The following is a 26,514-nucleotide window of genomic DNA, read 5'->3' on the forward strand; positions in this document are numbered from 1 at the left end:
AATGAATTTATGCATATCTGCTTACAAAAATTCGATCAAACAAAATCGCAATCTTTTATTTAATTCATTTTCATTGAATAATTACTATTATTATTAACTGTATTGGTTGATCCATTCAACGTAAGACGAGACATAAGACGGTCACTCCAAAAAAAAATTAATGTTTTTGAAAATATATTTATTTTTTTAAATTTTTAATCGTTCAAAAAAATATTTTTTGTTTGTGTATTTTCTACAAACAGAAATAGCGAATCATGCACATCGTATTTAATATGGTTACCCCGTTAAGTCTCCGCCATAGTATGCGTTATCACAGTCATTGGTAACCGTCGTAACCAAAAGTTAATTCTATCGTCTGTCGCGCTGGTACAATAAATCAATGGAAAAACAGTGACGTTATTCAGAATTCGGATGCTGAGATTCCGATTCGTCGGTCGCTGCACACTGCACTCGTACTGATAAATGGTATACTTTTCGCTCCGTCTGTCACGTGTGTCGTGTGTGCATCCGGTCGTCACTGATGTCGCGCGCCTGCTGTACCGGCATTACAGACACTTTTTATAACAAGGTCAATATCCTCGTAAAGTCTTCGACATGATGTTATGTCGCTGTCACGATCATCGACATCGAAGCCGTATGATTTTAGATTTATACTCGAGCAGTACTGCAGTAGCGTCCGTCACTGTGATACCGATTATTACCACAGTGACCTATGTAATATGTTTGATTTCTCAAGGCGTTTGCGGATATGCATCCATCCGTACACCAATCATTTTACGCGTCTTTATAATCCGGTGATTAATGATTATTATACATTTCACTTCATCGTAGACTTTATTTGCCATAATGCTGTCATATAACATATTTATATAATTATATTATTTCTCAATTATTCTACGTGTGTATAAAATATGTTTGATGTACGTCAGTGTTAGCCGTTATGGTCCGAACTACCTATGCAGTAATGTGTAAAACATAAAAAAAAGATGCGATTCGCATTCGCAAAATTTTAAACTTGTTCGGGTAGTGCCCAGGCACGCCCTGTGCGCACGCCTATGGATGCGAAGTATAACTTCGGAAGACAGAGGTCCTTGTAATTGTTGTCGACGACGTCACGGTGAGTACCTAGTAACCTAAATCACCTTGTTAATTGTTTTAATTTTAAAATTAAATCGATGTTTATAAGTTGAGATTTTAAATGATTCTTCTCGCTAAAAATAAATGTATATTTATTATTCCATGAAGTTAAATCAGAAAATACTTTTTTTCCTTCTTTGTTAAAATAATGTTGTTATGAATATCATATAATTATATAAATATACTCAAAGTCTCAAAATCCTTATTATTCTTAACTCTTATACTTCTTAACGTTTTAAAACGGAACAATGATGTTTTGAAATGTGTTGCTCTGCTACTGTAACATGAATATAGTAATAAACTAAAAAATAACATTCACAAAACAATGTTATAAGAATAATAAGGTTAAGGGTCTTTGAGGCTAACCGATTTACCTACCTACTGTCTTGAAAAAAACTCAACAATACGCAATAATTTTCATTATTATTACGATAAATGCAATTGCTTTTTTTACCAGACTATACGAAAGGAAAAAATAAATTACCATAATAAGTTCGTTTGCTGCAGGTCAAAGTTTTAAGACGCAACTTCGATATCCCATCACTGCCAATGGAGATTATTTCATGTAAGGATGTATTATAAACACAAACATTTTTCTCATAAACTACCCTTAATCAAAAATCGTACTATTTGTGAGAGCGGATAAATAGTATATCATAATATTTTACCTATTTATAATAATAGCTATTAAAGGGTAGAAAATAACCAAATTTATCAATTTTTTTCGCATACAAAAAAATTCTTTATTAAGTATATAAAATACAATGTATTTTGTGATACAATATAGATGGTGTACTATAGTCTATAATGTGTGTATATTTTTTTTAATTCCATTTGGGCAACTTATGAAAAAAAATTATGTTTGTATTACAGAATACATTTTAAAATAAAAATTAAAAGTTTAATGTATTTTAATTACCTATAACATTAAAACGTTTTTTTACTTATTATTTTATGGAATTAAATTACTTTTTACATTTAAAATAAAATATATTTAATATTTATTGATATGGACAATATGCACGTAGATGCATAAGTATTTTATTTCCTGAAGTTCATTAAAAAAAATAGCACAAGAGCATACACATCACCCGACATAGTTGAAAAAATAATAATTTATTACAACTCAATAATAATGATAATAATAATAATCTTTTTATTAATTATGGAATAAAATGACGTTTCAAGGAATTTGTAACTGACATGACGTGACTTAGCGATGTGTATTCCGACGCAAATTGGACATATTATAATGTTTTCAACAGAGGGTTCGTAGCTAATTTACGTTTGAGCTCGTCAAAGTGTCACACCGCGACTTCGTGAAAACCGACCGTACGCTAAACTTTAGGACTGGTCACAAAACAAGTTTTCACGCTTCCCCTTATCTGGGAACGTCACGGGCGCAGCCTCCGGCTCCTCAATTTGTCAAAACCGTTCCATTAATCTTTCAATAAAGAAAGTCATAGCGACCGCTATGTTGTGAGTATATAATTACAGTATACGTATATCAGGGGTGGCTAAACTGCGGCTCCCGTCATAGACTTATATGGCTCTCATCTTATCGTAAGATACAAACATTATTACAAAAAAAATTATTTTCAACATGAATTTATGAATTTATGTATTTGAAAAAGAATATTTTATTAGATTTTAATTAATAGAAAAAATTTTTTTTATGTAATATTTACACTAATATATGACCGCAACTCGTATATACTTCTCATAAGCCCGAATCGCAACTCGTACATTATTTAGGGATTGGTTCGCAATTCACTTACACCAAATTTTTCAATATCTTCCTTGGATTATCTAGAGCATTTTCTCCTATATTAAGTAATACAAATATTCAATGTATCTTGGTGAACATTGAATTTTTTTTTTTTTTAAATAATAATAATAATTACGTGTGATTCTATATAACTATGTAATAGTTTGAAAATTTATTCTATTATCAATAAGATTGAATTCACGAAAATCTCTAATCGTCATGCCCAAAAATAAATCCTTCCTTTTTTGCCTAAGTCCATAAATTTTAACAAATTTTTCACCATTTGCATTTCTTTATAGTCTTTCTAAATTCTCATTTAGTTTTAACCACTGTTACAAACTAAATAATATTGAAGTCAAAAAATATATTTTAGAATTGTAACCTTATAAATTAAGCAATTTTAATTGTATGAAAATTTACATCGTAACTATATTTATCAACCGCAAACATCGAATTAATGTCAGCTTTAATGCATTTTTTAGCTACATTAACTTCACTGTCTGACGAAATACAAGAATCATTCTCGGTAGACTAAAAGAAAGTAATAGACAATAAGTTCATTATTTCTGAAGTGCTACGTGTTTAAAAACAAAAAAATTACAATATATTTTATGCTTTGGCTTAGTATTTTTGTAGAACAATCAACTTTATTTATTTTACTAAACAGTTGTTCAATTAACTCTGATATTATACTTGTCGATCATTACTGAAAAACATTTTTACTAACGTATATATTACTTAAAATTATTTTTTTTACTTAACTTATAAGGAAAACATTCATGTAGTTTTTTAAAAATTTGTTCAAACTAAAACTTGAATTCGATTTTTGAAAAAAAAAAATATAGCAGCCGATACCGGGCGACTTGATCACTGTAGTCAACTAAAAAAAAACTTACAGGACATCATAACACTAATTTATTTTTTATTTGAAGTTTATTGGTATATTATTGTAGTCAACACAATGAAAAACGTTTTGGTAAAAATCCGAAGATAAAAAAATTATTATTCAATGAGATAATGAGAGTTGATGAATAGCCGTGTGATATCATAGAGCCGATGAGTAAGCAGCCGCCTTATGTTTTACGTGTAAAAGTAGTTTGATTTACACAATAATTATAATAACTTAAAATAGTATTTCAGAATTCTTTTTTTTTTCATAATCATAAGTATATTTATGTGCTTCAGACGATGGTTTAATTTAAAATTGAATATATCTTTTTGTAGCATAAATATATTATAAATTATAATTTTGTAAAATTATTGAGTTCGCGATTCGTGTCGTATACTCGTATAATAACCAAATTTTACGAAATTGACTATGATAGTTTTATCTACTAAAAAAACTAGAAAGTATATCAAAATTAAAATCACACCAATTTCATAAACACAAAAAAAACACTTAACTCTCAAAGATTGTACAAAAAAATCTAAAAATATTATATTTAACGATTGAAATCGATGTGTAATCTGGTCCAGGGGTCTGCGACCCGCGGCCCTCAAAGCAATTTTTGATGGCCTGCACAAAGGTGGTTAATTTTTGTGTTTTATTTTTGTTCAATAACATTTTTCATATAATTTTCAATATTATATAATTCTTTTTCCTTCGTAAATAAAATCTAATCTAACCGTTTTATAATAGCACTACAATTATAAGTATTATATCATAATATGAAATTTTTTTTTAATGTAGCCCTTGATGAACAATTAAAAAAAAAATGACCCGCGTGGTTAAAAAGGTTGCCGACCCCTGATTTAGACACTTTTGCACGTAAAACATACGCCGCTGTTCCAATTTCGACTCTACGAAGTCACATGCATATTTTCAAACGCCTGCATCTCATTGAATAATTAGTGTTTAAGTGTGAAACCCACCACCCACGCCATATTTCTAAGATGATGACATACTTTAAATCTAAGCAAACTTATTTTTAGTGTTGTGATGTCCTTTGAGGTACACTTAAATTTGTAAGTGTATCCACATGAAGACTTTCGGGCCATTTTTAAAAATAGCACTATCAGATTACTGTATAAAGCTTGTACAGACTTTCAAAACTTTGATCTAATCGTCGTTGTAGATTTGTTACATCTGAATGATAGCGTTAAATCATCGACCTACGAATAAAATTTGAAACAGATGTTTCCGTCAGGTAGTACTGGAGTAGACCCGGGAGAGTGTACCATCGGGCGAGTTTATAATCGGGAGAGTTTAAAATCGCCCGTAGCATACATGATGGTTAGGGTTAAATGGAGACATGTATATTGCTGCAGGAGAAGGTGATTTCTTAAATATGTAAATACATAGCCGGTGTAGCACACGGTCAAGACATTAAATTATTATTAAACACTTAAAAATCATTATTAATGTATAGCATTCGTCAGTGCTAATTTATAAAATTGTGCTACCATAAGTTTTGGAATATTATGAGAAAATACAATTTTTCTGAATATACGTAGAAGTATTTGAATAACGGGGTGTGGTTGATGGCAAACATAGACATATATAAACATTGTTTATATATGTCTATGACGGCTAATAATAATATTTAAAATAATAAAAATATATGATAACACTGATAACTGATAGCGATGTGATAACTGATAAAACAGTGGATTTAATAAATATAATTGACTTTTGTGATGTATACGGTGGAAGGGAGTAGGAGGTGGTGGTGGTGGTTATGGCAGGGAGCAGGAATATGCGGCGGTGGGAAGAATTAGGGAATAGGACTTTTAAATTGGTTATTTCATCCAACTAAATTTAATGTTCACTTAAATACAGGTGATACGACATCAGTTAGCGTTCATTTTGCTTTGCCTTGAGAAGCTACGGCATCCATTGCTTTTTTTACGGTTTTTTCATCACCTAAAAACTTCATAGAAACCAGAGGTTTTAAATTCTCATCTAGTATATATTCAAACGGTATGCCTGTTGGTAAGTTCAACCCCATAATCCCTTCATCTGTGATATCTGAAATATAAGATAACGCTTTTCTTAATTACTTACTTATGCTTCTCTATGGGTTCCACTATAAACCAATAATCTAAAATTGTGTTTATAGTTTTTGAAAGTAACTTATTAGAATAGAAAAAATGTGTTTTATGATTGGTATATAATACTAATCTAAGTTCTAAAGGTAATATGAAAATATTTAAATAATTAAGTTAAAAATGAAGACAATATTTATTTTTTAATATTAAATGGGACTTAGAATATAATGCTCTCAATAAAAACTCTCAAAAAATGCTTTTATGTCAAAAATTCAAAATAACGGATTTATAGAAGGCAATTATATTTTTAGTTTAAAATCTAATCTTTTAATATATTACAATATCGATTTTTATATCGTACAGATTCTTTTGAAAAATTGAGATTAATAATATTCGAGTAGATATATAAATAAAAACCTTATAAGCATGTTACAAAGTAAATTTTTAAATAAAAATATTAAAATTAAAATTAAAAATAAAAACCGAATTTTATTATTAGATATTTTTTTTTTTTTTAAAATAACCCTAAAATTTAAATTTTCCAAAAAATACATTTGACTAAATTTTTGTAATTTCAGATTGCGTATAATAAAATATCGGTACACACATAGTAAATTAAAAATGATACTAAGTCATCATGGGGATAAAAAAAAACAAGTCATTCGATCTAATAGTCAATACCGATAACAACATTGTCACACTCACTGTCTAAATATTTAATTATGCCCCTGAGACTATTTCCATGAGCTGCTATTAAAATTTTTTTATTTTTTTTGATTTGAGGGACGATCACGCAATCCCAGTACGGCAGCGTTCTGTGTATAGTCATTTTTAGAGATTCGTGTGTTGGAAACTCACACTCGATAGGACCCTCTGCGTAACATGGATTATTTCTTATGTGATAGTAGTGGAGATGAGTAATCTCCATTGGTGGGGGTGGGATATCGAAGCTGCGCCTCCAAACTTTGACCTGCAAAGAACGATAACTTAGTATGATAATTTATTTTTTCCTCTTGTATAGTCCAGTAAAAATATACCATAATTATATTTATCGTAATTCATTGTAATAATAACGAAAATTTTAATAATTAATAATGCAATGGATTATATACCTGATCTTCGCCATATTTCTCAGCGGTTTCAGACTTGTTGAGGCCCGTCAGCCCTCCGTAATGCCGCTCGTTTAGTCGCCATGTCGTGTGCACCGGGATTTTTGTTTGACATATTTGGTTTAGAATGACACTCAGAGTGTCTTGAGCTCTTTTCAAGACGGAAGTATGAGCGACATCAAACTGGTAACAACGTTGTTTTAGCGTTTCCCCGGCCAAAATAGCTTCTTCTACACCTAAAATAAAATAACCAATTAAATGTTTGAGAATTATAATAAAGTAATACATAACATCATTTGATAATGATAATTTTTAAATGTTTACGATGAATTTAACTAAAATTTAAACTGATTTAAAGCTTTTTTAGTTATTAACTTTTTATTTCATACGTTTAGTATGCAGTACATATGAGATAGATATTGCATATTATATTATTATATTTATATATAAGTCTATAAGTTACAATGACAAATTTTGAAACATTAACTTGTATGCTTTTAACAAAATTAAAATACACAATACAATTTATAAACGCTTCTGAAACCCGTTAATAACTTTTTTAAGCTCAAAAATAGGACAACTTGACAGTACTATAGTTCAGATCTTAATTCTTACTTTAGGTACCTATGTAGTATATATATAATTAAATATTAATATAATTTATTAATTATAATATAGAAAGCCCTAATCCAAGTAATTGTAGAAATATTTATTTATATTTAAATGTATTACATTTTTTTTTCATTTTTTCTACAGTAACATACAACAGTGAATAATGTTTATTAGATTATTAAAAATAATAATAAATCATATACCAACTATAGTTTAACTACATTAAGAGTATCGGAGATTTATTTTGTGTAAAAGACCTTATCTTATAATAAAAAAATTTAAACTGTCATTATGTTTCACGTAAATATTTAAATAATATCAAAAAAATTTCATATTTACCTTTACTACTCAGGCTGGCGTCGTACCAACCACAGAACAAATTTTTTCTATTCCAATCACTTTCTCCGTGCCTTACCATTACAATTTTGTAATTTTTAGACGTCGACTTTTAATAATTAAAAACAAAATTTAAGGTTATTAACTTATAATAAAATCAGCAAAGGTTATTACATATAATTATGAACTTACTAATAGCTTAATCATGTAGGTATATAAGAAATGAGAATAATTACCTAAAAACTAAATTATTGATCTATAATATAACGGTGATTCAAGCAAAAATAAACAATAAAAGTTATGTGAGTATGGTAGTGCTCACATTAAATTTTTTTAGAAGTATTCATTCTATCTATTGTACAACAAATAAATATCAACCAGTTCACTAAATTCTAAATAAGTTTTCAGGTGCAACAATAACACTCCTATGAATAGAAATTGTAAAATTTAGGTATATATTTAATTATTAATTATGTATAGGTATTTCTAAAAATAGTTTTCTTGTATTTAAAATACTTCATCACATCAGGGGATCTATTTTGTAGGTCGAACAAACAATTTTCGTACCTATAGGAAAAACTCAAATTACTTTATGGTATTCTATAGGCAGTTTTTTGATGTATGGTTTTACGGACAATAGTCCAAATTCTAAAGTACAGAAATCGTTCATACATCGTGCGGTGTATAAAACAACTTTTGGGATATACTATTATTAATATTAAATAATTGTAAAGTAAAACTTACTTTAGAAGTATCACAATTTTTTTTAGAAAAAATATTCTTGGAGGTCGAAAAACATTTTCTTGATTGTTTAATCGTTTTAAAAAAAAATGTTGTAAGTGAATTAAACATTTTTTTGAATCGTACGAATTAAAAAATATTGAAAATTTATAAATTTCTAAGCTTAAAGATTTATTAGATTATTATTACATTATTAATAATAACAAAAAGGAAAATATTTTTTAGACTTTGTTGCTATGCTAATAAATTACGAATAGAATATACAATTCAACTTTTTAATAATTAAAATAGTTAATATTTTTTTTTGTTTATAAGTTTTTAATTAAATTTCATAATAATCTTTATTTTAGAAAGTTAATTATATTTATTGGGCTACATTCGAGTTGCGGTTAGAGACGATTTTTGAGATAAGTACATGTAACAGTTGCGGTCACGCAAATTGTAGGTAATATCCTATAGTTATTTTTATAATTGCGGTTATATATCTATGACTTATTCATAAAGTTTATAAGTAAAATAAATAAAATTGTTTAGTCCAATCGTAGTTTTGAATATTGCATTTAACGATAAACATATTTTTCGATTTATTATATACACAGTATATATATAGTGAAAACACCTCTACTTATCTGTAAAGTTTATATATAAAATAAATTAAATTGTATAGATTGATCGCAGGGCCGGCTCAAGGGGTAGATGACATAGGTGCATGCTTAGGGCAGCATTTGAAAATTTTATATTATAGATAATTTTTAAAATATTATGTGTTGTAAAATAAGAATAGATAAATATTTGTTATAATATTAATAAAGCATTTGACGTCATATAGAAATTATAGTACGAGTCAGATAAGATGTTATAATAACTGATACGCTTATAAAGTATATGGTTTGTATTCATAAACAACAAACAACGTTAAGCGTAAGATAAAAATCCAAGAAAATGACAAATAGAAAATAATTTTTACAAGAATTTCGATGACAATAATTCTGTATATTGTTTATAATTTTGAGCCGATTAGCGCTACAAATTACTTGTGCCATGTTGCCCCATTTGAAGCATCATAATATTTATATTTTGTACGTAAATAATCGATACGATATTTTTTATTGATTGAAATAATTACGAAAATAATGGAATCAATATATTATTTTTATATTGATTCTCCAAAATCGATAAAAGACACAACACGTGTGAGACTTTTTATTTAAGTTCGTCTCAAATAATTTTATATTTATTTGTCTGTTTACTGTTGACTGACGACCTCCATTTGGAGAACATTGGTCACCAGATACTTCTACTGTTTTACAGGTACAGTCGTTAGATTCTTATAAAATTATTCAACACCAAATTATTTAAAATTTGATGAAGTTTACAACTATAAACAAAAGTATGCATAAAATATTAATTATTTGAGCAAGTATCAAAATATTGTGAATTGTGATAGGTACGCACTTTAGTACCTGCACGCGTTATATGACATATTAATCGATGTCGTACTACTCGTACTAAACAATTTTTTACTTTAGTAAGATCTCGTTAATCCGAACGGCCAACGGCATTGGAGAAAGGCGTCGTTCGGATTTCCTAGGTATGGCTTTAAAATGGCTCTTCTTCCACCTAATAATGCAAAATTGATTACATTTACTGACTATATTTTAGAAGTGTATAGATTTGAAAGATTCGATATAACTGCCATCATTATGAGCTGAATGTTCTTATTCCATTACACGAACAACCAATGCATGCGAAAGTTTTAATTCGAAGCTTAATAGCATGTTAAACCACTCTCACCCAAATATTTATATACTTCTTGAGGCTATAACGATTTTATATCCGAATGTTATGTTATATTTTATGTCACCGAATGATAGAGGGCGAGAAAATGTTAGATTATAGAGACGCGTAAAATGGTACGTGTACAGATGCATATCCACAAATGCCGAGAGAAACTAAACTTGATATATTGTCACTGTGGTAATAATTGGTACCGGCGTAACATACGCTATTAGATATTAGTACGCACGAGTGCAAATCATGTGATTTCGATATCGATGATTGTATTGGCGAGGATATTATGATGTCGAAGACTTTACGAAGTGACCATATTAATCGTGTTGTAAAATGTCTGTAGTGCCGGTACAGCAGTTTCCAGATTTGGTGCAGGCGACGACCGGATGCACACGTCGTGATCGACGGAGCGATCAGTGGCGGATCCAAGAGGGGGAGGGTAATAGGGTAAATATCCCCCTTGAGCTTATGTTAGGCTACCCAATACCCAAAATAATTACGATAAACTGTCTATCAGGACTTGGCATGACGATTCATTACCCCCCTCCCTTAATAAATTCTGGATCCGCCCCTGGGAACAATAAGTATAGAGTATCAGTATATGAGTACAGCGGCTGAGTAACGTCACCGTTTTGTTCCACTGATTTATTGTACCGGCGCGACGGATAACAACGTTATGGCGTCTATTAGTAACGATGGTACCGATGATAGCGACGTATGATGGTGAAGACTTTACACCTTACAAGGTAACCATATCAGACAAGATGGTCATGGTTATACATACATTCAGGAATGGGCAAGATACTCATAAATCAGTATCGCGATACTACATACAAGGATTTGGAATATCGAGGTACTAGATATTCGATATTTACACTTTAAGTATTTAGATACTTGACACTCGATACCTAATACTTGATACTTTGATACATTTTAAAAATATTAGTCATAGGATTATTTTTAACTGTATTTATACACAATTAGGTAGGTTGTAAAAGTATAATATATATATATATATATAAATTAGTTAATATAGACCACAAAATGTAATAACTTAATAATAATATATAGGCAATAAGTTAAGTTAAATCCCGTTTAATGTGAATTTGTGGTGTGTCAAGGATGAGCAAGATACTCAAAAATCAGTATCGCATTACTAGATACTTCATATAATTGTATTGAAGTACAAGATACCTACAATTATATCCAAAATATTATCTTAGATACTTGTATCGAAGATACTGGCCGCAATCCTATATGTCCAACACTCCGCTCGACCGCCTAAGGTAACGCGAATATAAATAATCAGTGACCATATCAGTTCTATTCTCACGAACGCCATCAGTTCTCTTCACCGCTTTTTTGTATCCATCAATTCTGTCATAGTTTTTAAGTATTTTTTTTTTTTATTTGGATAATTTATACCTAATGACAAATACTCTTGTTATATAAATATTATAACATAAATAAAATATTTTGTGTAGGTATACAAAAAACAAAATTTGTTTTTCATGCGATCATTCATTATTCATAATGCATGTACCTCTACACGTATTATTGTCCGAGTTGAAATGGTTTATATCCAACAAAAAACCTGGAGATCTATCGCTAACTTGTACGATAAGTTTCGAATGTAGTACCAAGACTACTCGATGTCGAGAGAGATCACTGTAATGGATATGTTTTGAAGTGTGAATTCATATCATTATTGATTTGTATTGCCTACTGGACACCGCTAATAAATAAACCAAATTTTAAGCAAAGTTTACGGTTATAAAGATTCGTAATTTATAGAACGTAATCTGTGAAATAGATTCCCATTTTAAAAACATCAAGTAATACTGCAGATCATCTATGGACGCCAAAGCTGGCTATTTAAAGGAGTTTAATATAGGCAATTTTAATGACACTTGGGGAATTCAAATCAATTTAAACATTTAAACACAGTGTTATGAAAATTCCAACAATGGTGATGGGCATTAAAGAGATTAAATAGAAACATTTTAATCGCTCAAAATACAGTATAATCAAAAATATTTATAAAATTTTTATTGTAATTCTTCAATAAATTACATTATTTATTTATTCAATTAGTTTTCTTAACTGGTCTATTAGTCATGTGTATCAAAACTACTGAACTGTCAATATATACATTTTTTTGACAAACATTGGGGTTTTTTTTTTAAGTCCAATAACGTCTTAATATATTCATGTACCTACATTGTAATATTAATTATTTTTATTTAGTGTCTATTGATCATAATTGATTGACCTAAACAAAGGCGAATTGCCCGAGTGGATAAAATTTTACTATTGCCGTATTAATGAAATCTTATTTATATTTTATAACTGCCTATATAATAGCCCATTGTATAATGAACAGTGACACAACTGAAAGTTACAAGACTTGCAATAAAAATAAAAATGTAGGCTCCATTTTTTTGTGAATTTATACGAATTTCATTTTCTCAAAAAATAAATCAAATATTAACACATAATTTTAAGTGTCATACATTATATAATATAGTATCATTAGATGTTATATTTTGAAATATTTTTAAAACAACTTATTTCCAAATAAATATCAATCATTTTCTCGAAATTCACTTTACGAGTTGTAATACTAAGCCACACACACTCGATAATCCCAGGATTTTATTTACACCTAGGTATTCATTTATAAAATCACTAAAATTACTGTGGAAGTCATAAATTTGAATTATAACTAGAAAATTTTTAGCAGTTTATTATTAAAATTATTTTCAACGTGTTGGAGCCTCTTTTAAATGCATAGGCCCGTGGCTTTTTGCGCATCGTGCCATTCTATTGTTACTACACCATTATGTACGGAAAAAGTACAAATTCGAAAACTCAAACAATCAAGATTTGAAGAATACCAGTTTCTCTGATCTTAAAATTATGTGGTATAATTCTTCATTATTTTTACCATCAACTATATGTAAAATTGTAAAAATAATATAAAAAAATCAAATTTCATTCTAGATAAATGACAAAAAACGATAATAAGACTGCAGCATACCCCAGTGTTCATGTCCATAGAATAAATATATATTATGAAATTTAATTTATTATTCCATAATCAATCAAAAATTAAATTTTTATTCAGTATAAGCTTATATTCAGATATTCTAGGTAGTAAACAATATGGATAATAGTTTAAGACTATAAATTTAATATGTATAATATACATACACTTTTAACACAATTCTTGATTCATGGATATAATTTTGTTGTGATAACATTATATATTATAAGGCCAGATCTTAGCAAACTGCGGAATTTAGATAGGTAGTCACCTAAAAATTAATTATATTAGATTTATTTAATGTCAATATCTTACAGTCATGTCAAGTCTCTAGTCGACAGGATTTGATCCAACACTTTAAATGTTTTTGAAACTGAATTATCTATATTCCAAATCTAAATACACAAATACAATTTGTTGTATCCCCTGTATACATAAAAGCATTAAATAAGTCGACGCACAGGCGTTATGTCAAACTAAATAAGCTTAAATGACCCACCAATTTATTAAATGAATATCTTATATTTATAAATAGTAATTTAATATGATGACTAATGATTAAAATAATTATTTGTTTTTTCTATTTCAGACATAATTTTAGGTATATATTAATTTGATTAAAATGAATATTTGAAATAAAAATAATAATAATAAATCACTAATATGTCTTCATAATAAATTAATAATAAAACTGATGTGAAATTAAAATATGTTAATCAATGCTAATTAAATGAACACATGCATATGTACAAAATATGAACTTAGGTCATCAAATACACATTTAGGATTTTGAAAAAATATTTTTCATAACATACAATAACTTGAATTCCAGTCATAAATTAGTCACCAATCAAATTTAAAAAAGGCTGTAATTTTGATGTTAATTCTTAAATTTAAATAACCAGTATTTAAATTCAACCAACATAAATAATTATTTACACATATTTTTATAAGTAACAAAACACCAAACTCTGTTAACACTGAGCACAACACCAACAATTATAGATACCCGACACAACATTTATTTAACTTCAATGTTTAACGCCATTAATAAAAATTAAAAAAAAAACACGAATATTTCATATTTAAGTAATTGTGTAATTAATTTAAATTAACAAAAATAACAGTAGTATGCCATACATTATTTAAGACAATTAAAAAAAAAAAAAAAAAAAAAAATAGTAAAATCGCGAATTACACTTTATTATAAAGCTGCTATAACGCACAAAATTAATTTATTAATTATAAAAGTATTTATTTTATCTAAAACAATTACAACACTTCAAAAAAGATTACTGAACAATCCAAGTTAAGTGGAATGCTTGATAATTTACACCATTTTTTTTAAAGAAATAAGAGAAGCAGTTTTAATAAATATAAGATTGGTATTAATATTAACACTTATCAATAATAAATTTTTTAATATTTTAAATGGTTACCAAAATAATTGAATCACTTTAATTCATATTAAAAAACTTATAATAGTGTTCTACGAATTATACATTACAGCACAATCTATATAAATACTGTTATGCACTCAACATGTTTTCATGTAATTAAACTGTGTTTATAAACTTGAATCAAACTAAAACTTTTTGTTTAATTTTAAATACATCATAATAATTTTACACAGATTTCATAAACCACATTAACTTGTTTTGTTATGGACTTATGCTTTCAAATTAAGAAAATAAATACTGTAGCATTTAACAGTCATATCAATTTGTAGCCAATAAAAAAATATTTAACCTAAATATATTCTATTATAAAATTATTAAATGTCGTAAATATATATAAAAAAAATGGATACGTCCCGTATATATTATTAATAGGTAAATATACTTAAAAATTTGATTAAAAAATGAATATCTTCTTATGAAACACCCCCACTAACTACTACCACAACTAAATGGTCATCTTTCAATGTTTCACTGCTTAAATTTTTTGCACTTTGTTTCAATAATTTGGCTGAATACTCACATGGAGGAAATGCATATAATACACCAGCTGGTTCAGGATCCTTATTAATTAATGATATAACCCCAGCAGCTTCTTTTTGCTTTAAATAAGATACTAAGTTACGTAATGGTCTAATTTGTACCAATGCATCATCATTAACAATTGAGTTAGTAGAACAAGGCATTGCCAAAAATATGGCATGCATATCAGCAGTAATTATACGTTTAGAAACATCTTCCAATTTTGGCTGGTCTAAACGCAATCGTTGAGTTATGCGTAAAGTTGATTTACCATCTTCATCTTTCATCATTAATTCAATGACACTAGGATCGCCAGAAGTTAAATAGCATTTAGCTGGGAATTGAGAGCTCTTCAATACAAGACTGCCTTGCCATATATCAGTACACTTACTAGCCAATTCCCCTAAAGTACGAACAGAACTTAAAAGACTTGCAGACTGTAATGCTCCTTCTTCAGATTCTACATCACTATCAATCGATTGGTGAAGTGGTGATCGAGGAGAACCAATATCAGAAACAGAATGCTGTTTGAATGAACGGCCGTTCTCATAGTTGCCGAATTCTCTGTTTTCTTCACTGTATTCAGTACGATCTTTGCGATAACTTCTTGAACTATAAGGATATTCACCATCTGGCCAACCATATGGATATTCATCTCGTCTAGTTAATTCTCGTAAATCTCCTGCAGTTGCAGCAACATCATCATGTGATGACTTAGACTTTGATGAATAAGTTAATGTAGGACTACCACAGACACCTCCATCAGCAAAATCTGTTCTCAGTTTATGTTCTGGGCCTCCTAAAGCCACTCCTCTCATTTCTTTGACAGCTGCAGTAGCTGCATCAATGCTTTCAAACTGTATATAGGCGCAAATGTCACCTTTGACATACTCAATTTTTTTAATAACACCAAATCTATCAAATTCACGTTCTAGCTGAGCAAGTGATGTCCAAGGACCCAAACCACCAACCCATATTCGTTGTGTTGGTGTAGATTTTCCATAACCAATTTTACATTGAAATTTGCCTAAATATTGACCTGATAATTCAACTTTGGCCCTATGAGCCATATCTAAATTCTGATAACGGACAAATGCATATGCATTTCCTGTTCCTGGCAATGGTCGTTTAACATCAATATCTTCCACAACTCCATATCTACCAAATATACGACGAAGTTCTTCATCCGAAATAGAAATTTCTAAATTTCCAGCAAACAATGTACGTGTAGCTAACGGATCGTCTTCTGGTGGAATGTGGTGCAAGTAGTTTGGAAATTTATCTTTTTTATCATGCATCAAGTGAGGATGAGGGTGTGGTCTAAAGGGAGGTATAAAATGTCTTGGTGGTCCATAAAATGGATGAATTGGTCCTAAATGAGGATGTATAGGAGCCACATGATGCAATAATGGTCCTCGAGGTATCATAAGTTCATGAGGATGTAATGGTGGCAATCCTATTTCTCGAAAGTCTCGTGGTGGCAGCATAGGGGGAAGAGCACCATATGGTAATCGTTCATAAAACCTATCCACTGGATGTGGCCTATGAAGTTCTGGAGGAATAGGAGATCTATGATAATATCGATCAAAATCTGGAGAATAACTTTGAGATCGAGAACGTCTAGCTCTTGGTTCATAATGATCTCTAGAACTACGACCTTCATAAACAGGTGTAACTAAAGCTATTTTATCAAACAAACTTATTCTAGGCTTACTATGTTTGGCATCTCTAGCATCTTCTGAGTTTCTAAAACACACATAAGCCACTCTTTCATCTAGTTCATGTGATATTCTAACAGAAAATTCACCAAATTTACGGTATTCTCGATATAATGTTTCTTTGACTTCATCATCACTTGCTTTGAGATGTAAAGCACTCACACACAACACTTTATAAGTGGGATGTGATCGATCCAAATCCCTAGAACGACCATACTCGTCACGTTCTGAATACCTAGATACTCTAGGACTGGGTGGTGATCGAGCTCTACGGCGTAAACGTTCGGGTGAACCTCGCTCATCTGAACTATCATCATACCTGTTTATACTGCTATGACGCTTTTTACGTAACATAGGAGGAGAATCACCATAATTTCTGCGTTTCATATTATCAATTTTCACAGTGATTTTTTTTGATTTAAAATCAATAGGCAATCCAGTCATTCACACTGTTGCACAATAAAACCATTAAAATACCTAGAAATATTCATTATTTAATTAAAATTTAGTAACACAACATTATTAATAAACAATAAGTATAATTAAGTATTTTAGTTTAATTTCATCAATATTAAACAACACAAACTAAGTAATAGTAAAGCACACTCACTTGTAAAATTTTAAAACGAACAATAGACTATGTCACGGTACTGAGGATCATGGAATGTCAATGCAAAATAAAACTCAAAAACAACTGGAATCTAGTAACTACAGCGGTAACTATACAATTTAAATACAAAAAAAAGTTAAAACTTAATAAGTAAACTAAATAATTAATACTTAATAGTATTCTTTAAATAAAAACTGATAGTAAATGATAAAATACGGAATATAATAACGTATTTACGTGGAAAGCAGCCAGTCTTCAGCTGTTGCATACTACATTTCAGCCATCAAAATTCTACTGTCGCATAAGTATTAAAATAATTTAATTTAAAAATTGTGTAATGTACTAATGTACTAGCGCATCACAATTCACTGATATAGGTACAACCAACGACCAATATCTACATAAGTAAATAGAATTAAGCGATGAGTGGTAACTGATGAAAAGGGTGATTGAAACGCAACTACGAAAGCAAAACAAAATGGCTTGCAAACAACACTGTACTATCGATAACACAATGCCTTCAACACTACAACAATCGATATATATTTTTCACGTCGATATTGTAGATCTTACAACCGTGATTATAAAACACGAGTTTAATGTTAAAATTGTCACAACCACGCGAACATCAATATCACAGAAATTATTATTTTATACTTCTACAAATTAAGGTTATAACTTTAAAAGTATTCGGTAATAACTTGTAAATTGTAACTTTTTTCGTAATTAGAGTTTTTCAATTTTTGTAATTTCTGTTCATTTTATCAATCGTGATCGCGATAATCTATAACAATTGTGATTAAAATTGTCCAACAATAAAAGTTAGGTTAAGATTATTACGTCATAATCTATAGTCGTTGTAACATACCTACATTATTAATTGATCTGGCGGCACTTTAAATTCAAAATATTAAATACAAATTACCTTCTAAAATAAACAATATTCATATTCAGTCAACTGACTTTCATTTCAGTCGTTAATTAATTTGTAATTAATACAATAATATACCTACAGTCTTTTACATTTTTTTATACACAAGATATCTAGATAATTATATTTAATTATTAAATTTACACTCGAGCTGATAATACTGTACTTTTATTATTTATTTTTTAAGAACTATATTATAAAAATATAAACCAACTTTAAAGCAAAAATTCTGCTAATTAAATTGAGATTTCCATACAAATGATAAACTATTATAATTTTGAACTATTGAAAAAATCTAATTCTCATAAAATATTTCTATGTATATTATTAATGATGAATTCAATATAATAAATGTATATATTATAATTATTGTTATTAGTAAAATGTATAAACAATTTTTAATTTTATAAATTAGATTAGATTGCATATAATAATTGATATATGTAGGTATATATAAAATATAACTATGTGTTGTACAGTACCTATACATAATTTTATATATTTTTAAACTTATATAAGTATTAGATATTATCTTTCTAAATATCAGGTAATAAGTTTACCCATAAAATTTTTATACTTAATCTAAAACTAAATTCAATTATAATGGTAAGAATGATTTAAAATTTAATTTCTTTAATTAATATTTCAGTAACATATTAAATTTGTCTTGTTCAATGTTCATTAATTCATCTAATGCTCTCCACCCATTTTTCTGTGTAGACAGTATATAGCTGTTTGATAAATCTCTCATACTTGATTTTTTACCCAAAACCAAACTTTGACAAATTCTAGCACAAACACAAGTCTGAAATAAAATATAAGTATTCATGCAAAATACCATAGTCTTATTATTATATTTGTTTGTAATAAATATTTAGCTTTGAAATTATTACTTAAAATTCATAATTTAATTAATAATTATTAGATAAATATGTAAGACAAGCAATTTTACTATTTTTAAAATAAATAAATTTAGTTTTATAACAATTAATAAGTATTAGTCAAAGAAACTATTAATTTATTTGAATTATACGTGCAAATATATTTAACTTATATCTTCTATCCTTGTTAGTTAATTTAATCATGCAATGTAAAATGTAAAAATTAGAAAAGTATAAACAATTTTACGAATTGAAATAAATGAATAATTATTAATTTGTATAATTACATGTATTATTGAAACTTCAAAATCATTTAAAATTCTGTACTGTTTTTCATAGGCTTCAACAAAATTTTTAATTTGTACATCAGATAGCTTTGCATTATTGTCTTTAAATGTGTGCATAATTAGATAACATAATGCAACAGCAAAATCAAAAATTGTGAATGAATAGATAACATCACCTACATCTATAATACCAAATATTTTGTTATCTTTTATGATTATATTATTCATATTGAGATCTTCATGAATAACACCTGCAATTAAAAATTTGTTTTAAACAAAGTAATAATAAATGTATTATTTAAGTATTAAATTTAAACTTTTTTCAAGTTGATCAGCTCTTAACAAAACATCCAACTGAAATTTATTTATTATAGTAATAATGGTTTGTCGTTTTTTTTCTTGATCAAAAACTTCTAAAAATTTCAAAACTTCTGGACATTGCTCTAAAGCCCATATATGATTTCTATGGAATCCTTCATGATCAAATTTCTAAACATCATTATAATAGTTATATAATAAATTTGGCTTTGAAGTATTTACTTCAGTTAAAAATATTCATGTAAAAATACAAAAATAGGTACCTTAAGAATTAATGTTAAATAACCGACATAAGAACCAAAGTTGGAGATTAATTCGGAGTTTATTTGAACTTTATTCATAGTTTCGCCTTTAATATATTTGTAGACTCTGACTGCATGTGTCTTACCATCTTTTAAAACAAGTATAAAAAAATAACTTCTAAAATTTGTAAAAAGTTAATTTATAATACAACACTTACTTATAACAAGAGACCGATAATTTTCTCCATATTTATTAAGCACAGGTATTGGACAGTTTATTCTAGATTGTTCTATTTTTAAAAACAATATGATATCTAAATTAAAAACTTAAAATATTTTACAGATATATTGTGTTATATATATATATTATATTTTATAAATGAAACAAGCTACTCACTACATAAAAATAATTAAAAACTAAAAAAAAGTATTTAATAATTTATATTTTTTAAAAATACTGACCTAGATACTGAGTAAGTTTTGTTTGTGCATCTAAAAGTAATAAATTTTTTGAGTCAATTGAATTTATGATTTTTATAACTATTCCATCAATTGGAAATTCAATTATTTCAACACATTTTTTGACTTCCTATGTCAAAAAAATACAAAATAAAATCTTTGTTCTTTCTAAACAGTTATATATATATATTTATTTTTGATAAGTTAATTTTATTTCTATATTAATTTATATTTTGTTCATAACTAATTTATGGCCATCAATACTGCAACAACTGTTAATATCAGTTATTTTTATAAATAAAACTGTTATTTCATTAAATCTATGTTCTGTGAGTTGTTAATTATTATGTAAAAATATTGATCTTTATTGTAAATTTTGAATTATACATAGTATTACTGTAAAGATTGGGCAGTTAATTAATCAATCAATAAATAAATATATAAACATGAAAAGTAACAAGATTATTTATGAGAGACAAAGTTAAATGTTTTTTTTTTTTTTTTAACTATTAATATTTAATATCATAATATGTCAATACTGTAAAGCGTGTATAAAGTGCCAGAGGTTAATAAGTCCCCAAAAGGTTTAGTCAACATTTTTTTTTTTTCAATAAGACCTACAACATTAATTTGATTTCTTTTTTATTGATGACCCTCTTTCCCAAATTGTTTCTTGTTTTTACATTATAAGTTTCTGCCAATCATACAATTGAATATCAAGTTAAATTTTATGTAAGTACTTATAATCAGTGGCATATCCAGGGAGGGGATTAAGGAGTTGAAACTTTTCCACTAAACTAGTGTGCATCGCTGTATATTAATTTTATCGAATAAAATAATTTTTAGATAAAAATATTGTTCCTTATAGTTTGTTTGGATTAAATTTAACGATTGTTGACACTTCATGATTTTATATGAAATTAAGTTTGTCTGAAGAAAATATAATACATATTTTGATAGTAAGTTTAGACTACTATAGGCACAAACTGAATTAATGAAGTTTCATCTACTCAGTGGTATAGGAATATATTAAAAATTTAATCTTAGAATCAATATTGGTAATTATATTATACATTTTTGTGCGCCTATCAATTTTTGAAGAAGTTAAAACATCTCTAATTATGAACATTTTAAGAAAAATTTAAGAAAAATCGCGACTTTAAGACATTTGTTTAAAATTTGATAAATAATTGGTAGATAAATATTAATAATAAACATAAAACTAGTCTAATAGATTATGTTGTCATTTATTTATGTACTCGTATATTATTGAATAAAATTAACTATAAAACATTTACACCTATAATGCGAAAATAATAATTTATCTAGTCTAACCATTAAACTGATGGTACCTACGAGAAAATTGAAGCATGAAATCCTATAAAATGTGGGCAGTGGGCACCAGGCAGCAATTCCACCGCCAAACACTGGAACGGCGAGTATTAATTTAGTAATAATTAAATAAATGTAAAACAAAAATATGATACAATGGTACGTTCAATAGCCTCAATACGATTATAATATTTTACCTATTTATCATTTTAAAATTTTAAATACCTATTTTTAAATTAGTTATCTGAAATGCACATGGATTATACGATACACGAAAAGAATGTTGGAAAACTTATGATTTAGTTTATCTCTGCCGCAACAATTTAAAAATTGAGGGAATATAATTATAAAACAATTTAATCTGAATAATTTGTTGTTTAACATATTTATATAGTGCTTGATGCCTTGATAGTATTTAAAAATAATAATTATTATAATTATAATCTTAGTACCTAATTATTGGTATACCATATGGCATATACTTAATCTTTAAGTAATAGGTATACATTTATACGTACTGTTATGAGATAGTTTTTATCATCGTAACCATCTAATTCTTGGATTTTTCCATTGATAAAACCGTAATCGTTTTTCAAAATGTCCACAACCTGATCTTTGTTTATCACGGGGCATATGTTTTCCGTTAAATCTGCCATTTTGTGGTCGTAAATAATTATATTCCTATGACTGTGACAAATAATGAAACTGAATGTACCCCTCTAAAAACAAAGTTAAAAAAATACTTAAGTGTTTTGATTTTATACTTATAACAAAAAATTGAATGTAACATGAAACACACAAGTAATGAAATTGTAGTAAATAAATACTAATTAGATGTAGACGACGTTGTACATCAACATAATAAATATTTAGAATATGCTGCAGTACCTAAGTACATATTTGTTGTCAAACCACGCCCTATTATTTACAAACTCACTATATTTTAGTCACAACAAAATTATATCAGGGGTCTTTTATACTCAATGAATTATCTCTAACTCTCCATAGAATCAAGAGATAATACCACTATCGAGTATCGACTATCATATTACATTTATGATTTTACATTTTACATTAAACCTAATGTATAAGTAGGTACTTATATATAATTAACAATTATTATTTATATTAAAATCAATTAGATCAAATTAGCATCAATTAGAGGGAGTTTAGGGGAAAATTAATAATTCCAAAAAAAACTACTTTTAAAGTTTTATAAACATGACAACCAGTAAGTATAGGTACATATTATGTAGATACAATAGGTAGAAACCCACGTAAATAAAAATCCATGCGAGTGCCATATAATTATTGTTCTTTTTAAAATTTTTGTTAATTTAAGAGTACTTTAGTCTGTCACATTATAATAATAATATAGATAACAGGTAATAATCATAATCATGACAATAATATTAATTAATAATATTAATATACTCATAATAATTCTGATACACGATTTATCGGCTATCGCTCGTTAGTCAATTTTTGATAGTTCATATTGATCATAAAATAATTAAATAATAATTACAGTACTGTCATTATCTCTTAAAACGATTATAACTCGATTTTGATTCAGAATTTTGTTTTTTAAAATCGGTGTATAATTCTCCCATGAATGTCATCGTGAACCTCTTTGAACATCTCCAAGTTATTTTGGAATAACCAATATAATTCAGCTGGTAACCAATATGCTTTGCAAATTACATATAGCCATTGTGACATAATTCTTCGCAACCTTGCTTTAATTTAATAATTTTCGAAGTACAGAAAAAAAAAAAAAACACAAATTTTTAACTTCAGATTTACTGTTTGTAGGCCGTGTAGGTACTATCTCAAAAACCAAGTATACACTAATATCACTAATAGACTTCTATAACCAATGGTACTATAGTACTATACATATTTTTAAGTACTATAATACCCATTAAAATGGATAAAGTACAGTTCACTTGATTTATATTGGTTGGTACCCAACGGCCAACAATATAAAATATCAAATGCTTATCAAATATCAATAATAGTTAGGTAATAAAAAAAAAGAAATATAAATTATTATATTCTACTACTATGATTTGTAGATGCTCGGGATACTCCTAGAATCAATAGAATCCAGAATCTAAAATTAGAAAACTCTATATACATATAGAAATAAATAAATGTTTATTAATAGTTTAAATTAGTTTAAATATTTTTAAATATCAAATACGTAAAGAAAATGATAATTTAACGAAAAGGAAAATGTTTCAAGTTTGGAAAAACAGAACACGGTCTGCTATAGCGGCTTGTACGCAGACCACCGCGCGCAGCTCGCATTCTGTTTGTCGAGCCTTTAATATTTTTTGATAAAATCTAAATTTTTACTAGAACCAATTTCAAACTTGAAAATTTCACTTAATAAAATTTCTGATAAAAAATCCATAAGTTGATGTCAGACACTAAAATAAATAAATAAATAAAAAAAGTTGTTTATACATTTTATGTTTGAATAATAGTAGGTACCTACCAGTGTTTATTTCAGACCTTCTACCCCGGGGGGTATCATAAATTTTCAAGGGGGTATGCCTTAGAAGTAAATAATTAAGGGAAGTAAAAATATCGTTTTAAGCTCAATTTATTGGTTTTAGATAGATACCAACGAATACATAAATTCTTAAAAAAAATAAATAATTTTGGTTAATTATATGAAAACAAATTTAACAGTCATTTACTACCTATAGATACATTACTTATACATTTTATATTAAATAATACTCCATTATTTTTAATGCATATTTTGTATATTTAAGTGCATATCAGGTGATTTTTTAGAGCTACAAGTCCTCTGCCCTACTGATGACTAACAACTATTGATATACGAAAAGCCGCGGAAAAGGTAATACCCAACAAATTATTATTTTATTTTTTTATCAACCGTGGTCCGTGATGCACTAAATAACTTACTCGTACATTCGGCCGATAACTCGTTTCACACATCGCATCACAAATTATGGGGGTTATACCCCCCTCCCCTGATCACACCACTGAAATAAACATTGGCACCTACTAAAGCATTAAGTCTTAGTAAAGTTTTAATCTTTAAGTATTAATTAGGTAGATATATCGCAATTTTGGAGAGTATCTTTTAATAATATACCTAAGACCTAGGTACTTACTCATGAAGTATAGCCATGTAGCATTAATATAATATGTATATACTTATAAGCTGTAGGACTTGTAGAAGGGTATAATCTGCAGCTACCAAATTTTTCATCTTTGATCGTTTTATTACGTACTTACATACCATTGAAGTTTTTTATGTTATTCATTTTTATCGATTTGTGTATGCTTCAATTTTTATTTATAAAGTCAAAAAGCTTAAAAAAATTAAATTTTCTTATTATATCAGACATTTTTCTTAAAGTACTCTGTATTCTAATAATACATATTAAAGATATATTGTATAAGTAAATACTATTTTTTTTTTTTTTTAATGTTTAATGTAAATTTTTATGAAATTGAAATGGAAAATAATGATTCTCCTTTAACGATTTTAGTTATACATTTGTTAATGAAATAATTTAAAAAAATATTTAGTACTTACTCCATTTAATGGTGTAATTATTTAATATTTTAATTTTATTCATAAATATAATACAAGTCCAAAATACAATGAAATCAAAATATGTGATGAACAGGTTAACCATTGGTTAAAAAAATTATCAGGCATGTAAAAATAGTGAAAGATTGAAGCCATGGTTATTGGCGGTGTACAAAAAAACCGAATAATTGGGAAATTGACACAAAATAGTTTACTAGAGAAATCGGAGAAATTATACAGTAATATTAATTAATATTATGTGGTGTTTTTGGGATAAATTAACCTATACCTCATTACTATTAGAAAAATAAATTACCAATACAGTAAATTAAATTATAAAGTATCATTGATTAGGTACCTATTGAAATTAAGTTCAAAATTAAAAATTTTTGTACATTCGTTACTAAAATATATAGTAGTTACCTATCTAATGATGTGAGGTAGGTTCCAATAATTCTACATTTTTACATGTAAGATTTAAGAATAATAATAGATACTACATCACTACATAGAAAAAATTGTACACGGGAGATCAAACAATTTCGTACAAAAGGACATTCGACCAGTTTCAGCAACTTCTGTGGTATAATCACAAAATATATATAATTACTCGGTTGTGTTGGTTCCAGTTAACGTCTTCGTTTCGTTCGAT

The 26,514-nt window shown here is 27.7% G+C and overlaps 3 protein-coding genes across 7 annotated transcripts; all 3 read right to left on the reverse strand.

Annotated features, from left to right (window-relative positions):
• Window positions 1–5,494: 5,494 nt before the first annotated feature.
• LOC112602911 (phosphoglycerate mutase 2-like) lies at window positions 5,495–14,094 on the reverse strand. Of its 3 annotated transcripts, none has more exons than XM_025351269.1 (5): window positions 13,696–14,094; window positions 7,954–8,059; window positions 7,006–7,238; window positions 6,599–6,863; window positions 5,495–5,873 (listed from the first exon to the last, which is right to left on the reverse strand). In XM_025351269.1, exons 2-5 carry the CDS (start codon window positions 8,030–8,032, stop codon window positions 5,707–5,709), a joined length of 744 nt encoding a protein of 247 aa, XP_025207054.1. In that variant the 5' UTR covers window positions 8,033–8,059; window positions 13,696–14,094; the 3' UTR covers window positions 5,495–5,706. The 3 variants fall into 3 exon arrangements, with proteins under 3 accessions (XP_025207054.1, XP_025207055.1, XP_025207053.1); XM_025351270.1 differs by lacking the exon at window positions 13,696–14,094 and adding an exon at window positions 8,695–8,802; XM_025351268.1 differs by lacking the exon at window positions 13,696–14,094 and having other exon boundaries at window positions 7,954–8,104.
• An 851-nt stretch (window positions 14,095–14,945) lies between these two features.
• Window positions 14,946–18,471, reverse strand: LOC112602909 (RNA-binding protein 15-like). Of its 2 annotated transcripts, XM_025351263.1 has the most exons (3): window positions 18,073–18,470; window positions 17,836–17,945; window positions 14,946–17,702 (listed from the first exon to the last, which is right to left on the reverse strand). In XM_025351263.1, the coding sequence occupies exon 3, from the start codon at window positions 17,667–17,669 to the stop codon at window positions 15,402–15,404; it is 2,268 nt and encodes a 755-aa protein (XP_025207048.1). In that variant the 5' UTR covers window positions 17,670–17,702; window positions 17,836–17,945; window positions 18,073–18,470; the 3' UTR covers window positions 14,946–15,401. The 2 variants fall into 2 exon arrangements, with proteins under 2 accessions (XP_025207048.1, XP_025207049.1); XM_025351264.1 differs by lacking the exon at window positions 17,836–17,945 and having other exon boundaries at window positions 18,073–18,471.
• A 767-nt stretch (window positions 18,472–19,238) lies between these two features.
• On the reverse strand, window positions 19,239–23,263 carry LOC112602910. 2 transcript variants are annotated; one of them, XM_025351267.1, is made up of 8 exons: window positions 23,174–23,263; window positions 22,804–23,004; window positions 20,957–21,083; window positions 20,713–20,784; window positions 20,516–20,643; window positions 20,252–20,423; window positions 19,935–20,185; window positions 19,239–19,571 (listed from the first exon to the last, which is right to left on the reverse strand). In XM_025351267.1, the coding sequence occupies exons 2-8, from the start codon at window positions 22,939–22,941 to the stop codon at window positions 19,404–19,406; spliced, it is 1,056 nt and encodes a 351-aa protein (XP_025207052.1). In that variant the 5' UTR covers window positions 22,942–23,004; window positions 23,174–23,263; the 3' UTR covers window positions 19,239–19,403. The 2 variants fall into 2 exon arrangements, with proteins under 2 accessions (XP_025207052.1, XP_025207051.1); XM_025351266.1 differs by having other exon boundaries at window positions 23,085–23,250.
• Between the last annotated feature and the right edge of the window lie 3,251 nt (window positions 23,264–26,514).

The sequence above is a fragment of the Melanaphis sacchari genome, unplaced genomic scaffold, assembly GCF_002803265.2.
Source record: "Melanaphis sacchari strain LSU unplaced genomic scaffold, SCAv2.0 Contig91_pilon_pilon, whole genome shotgun sequence".
NCBI lineage: Eukaryota > Metazoa > Arthropoda > Insecta > Hemiptera > Aphididae > Melanaphis > Melanaphis sacchari.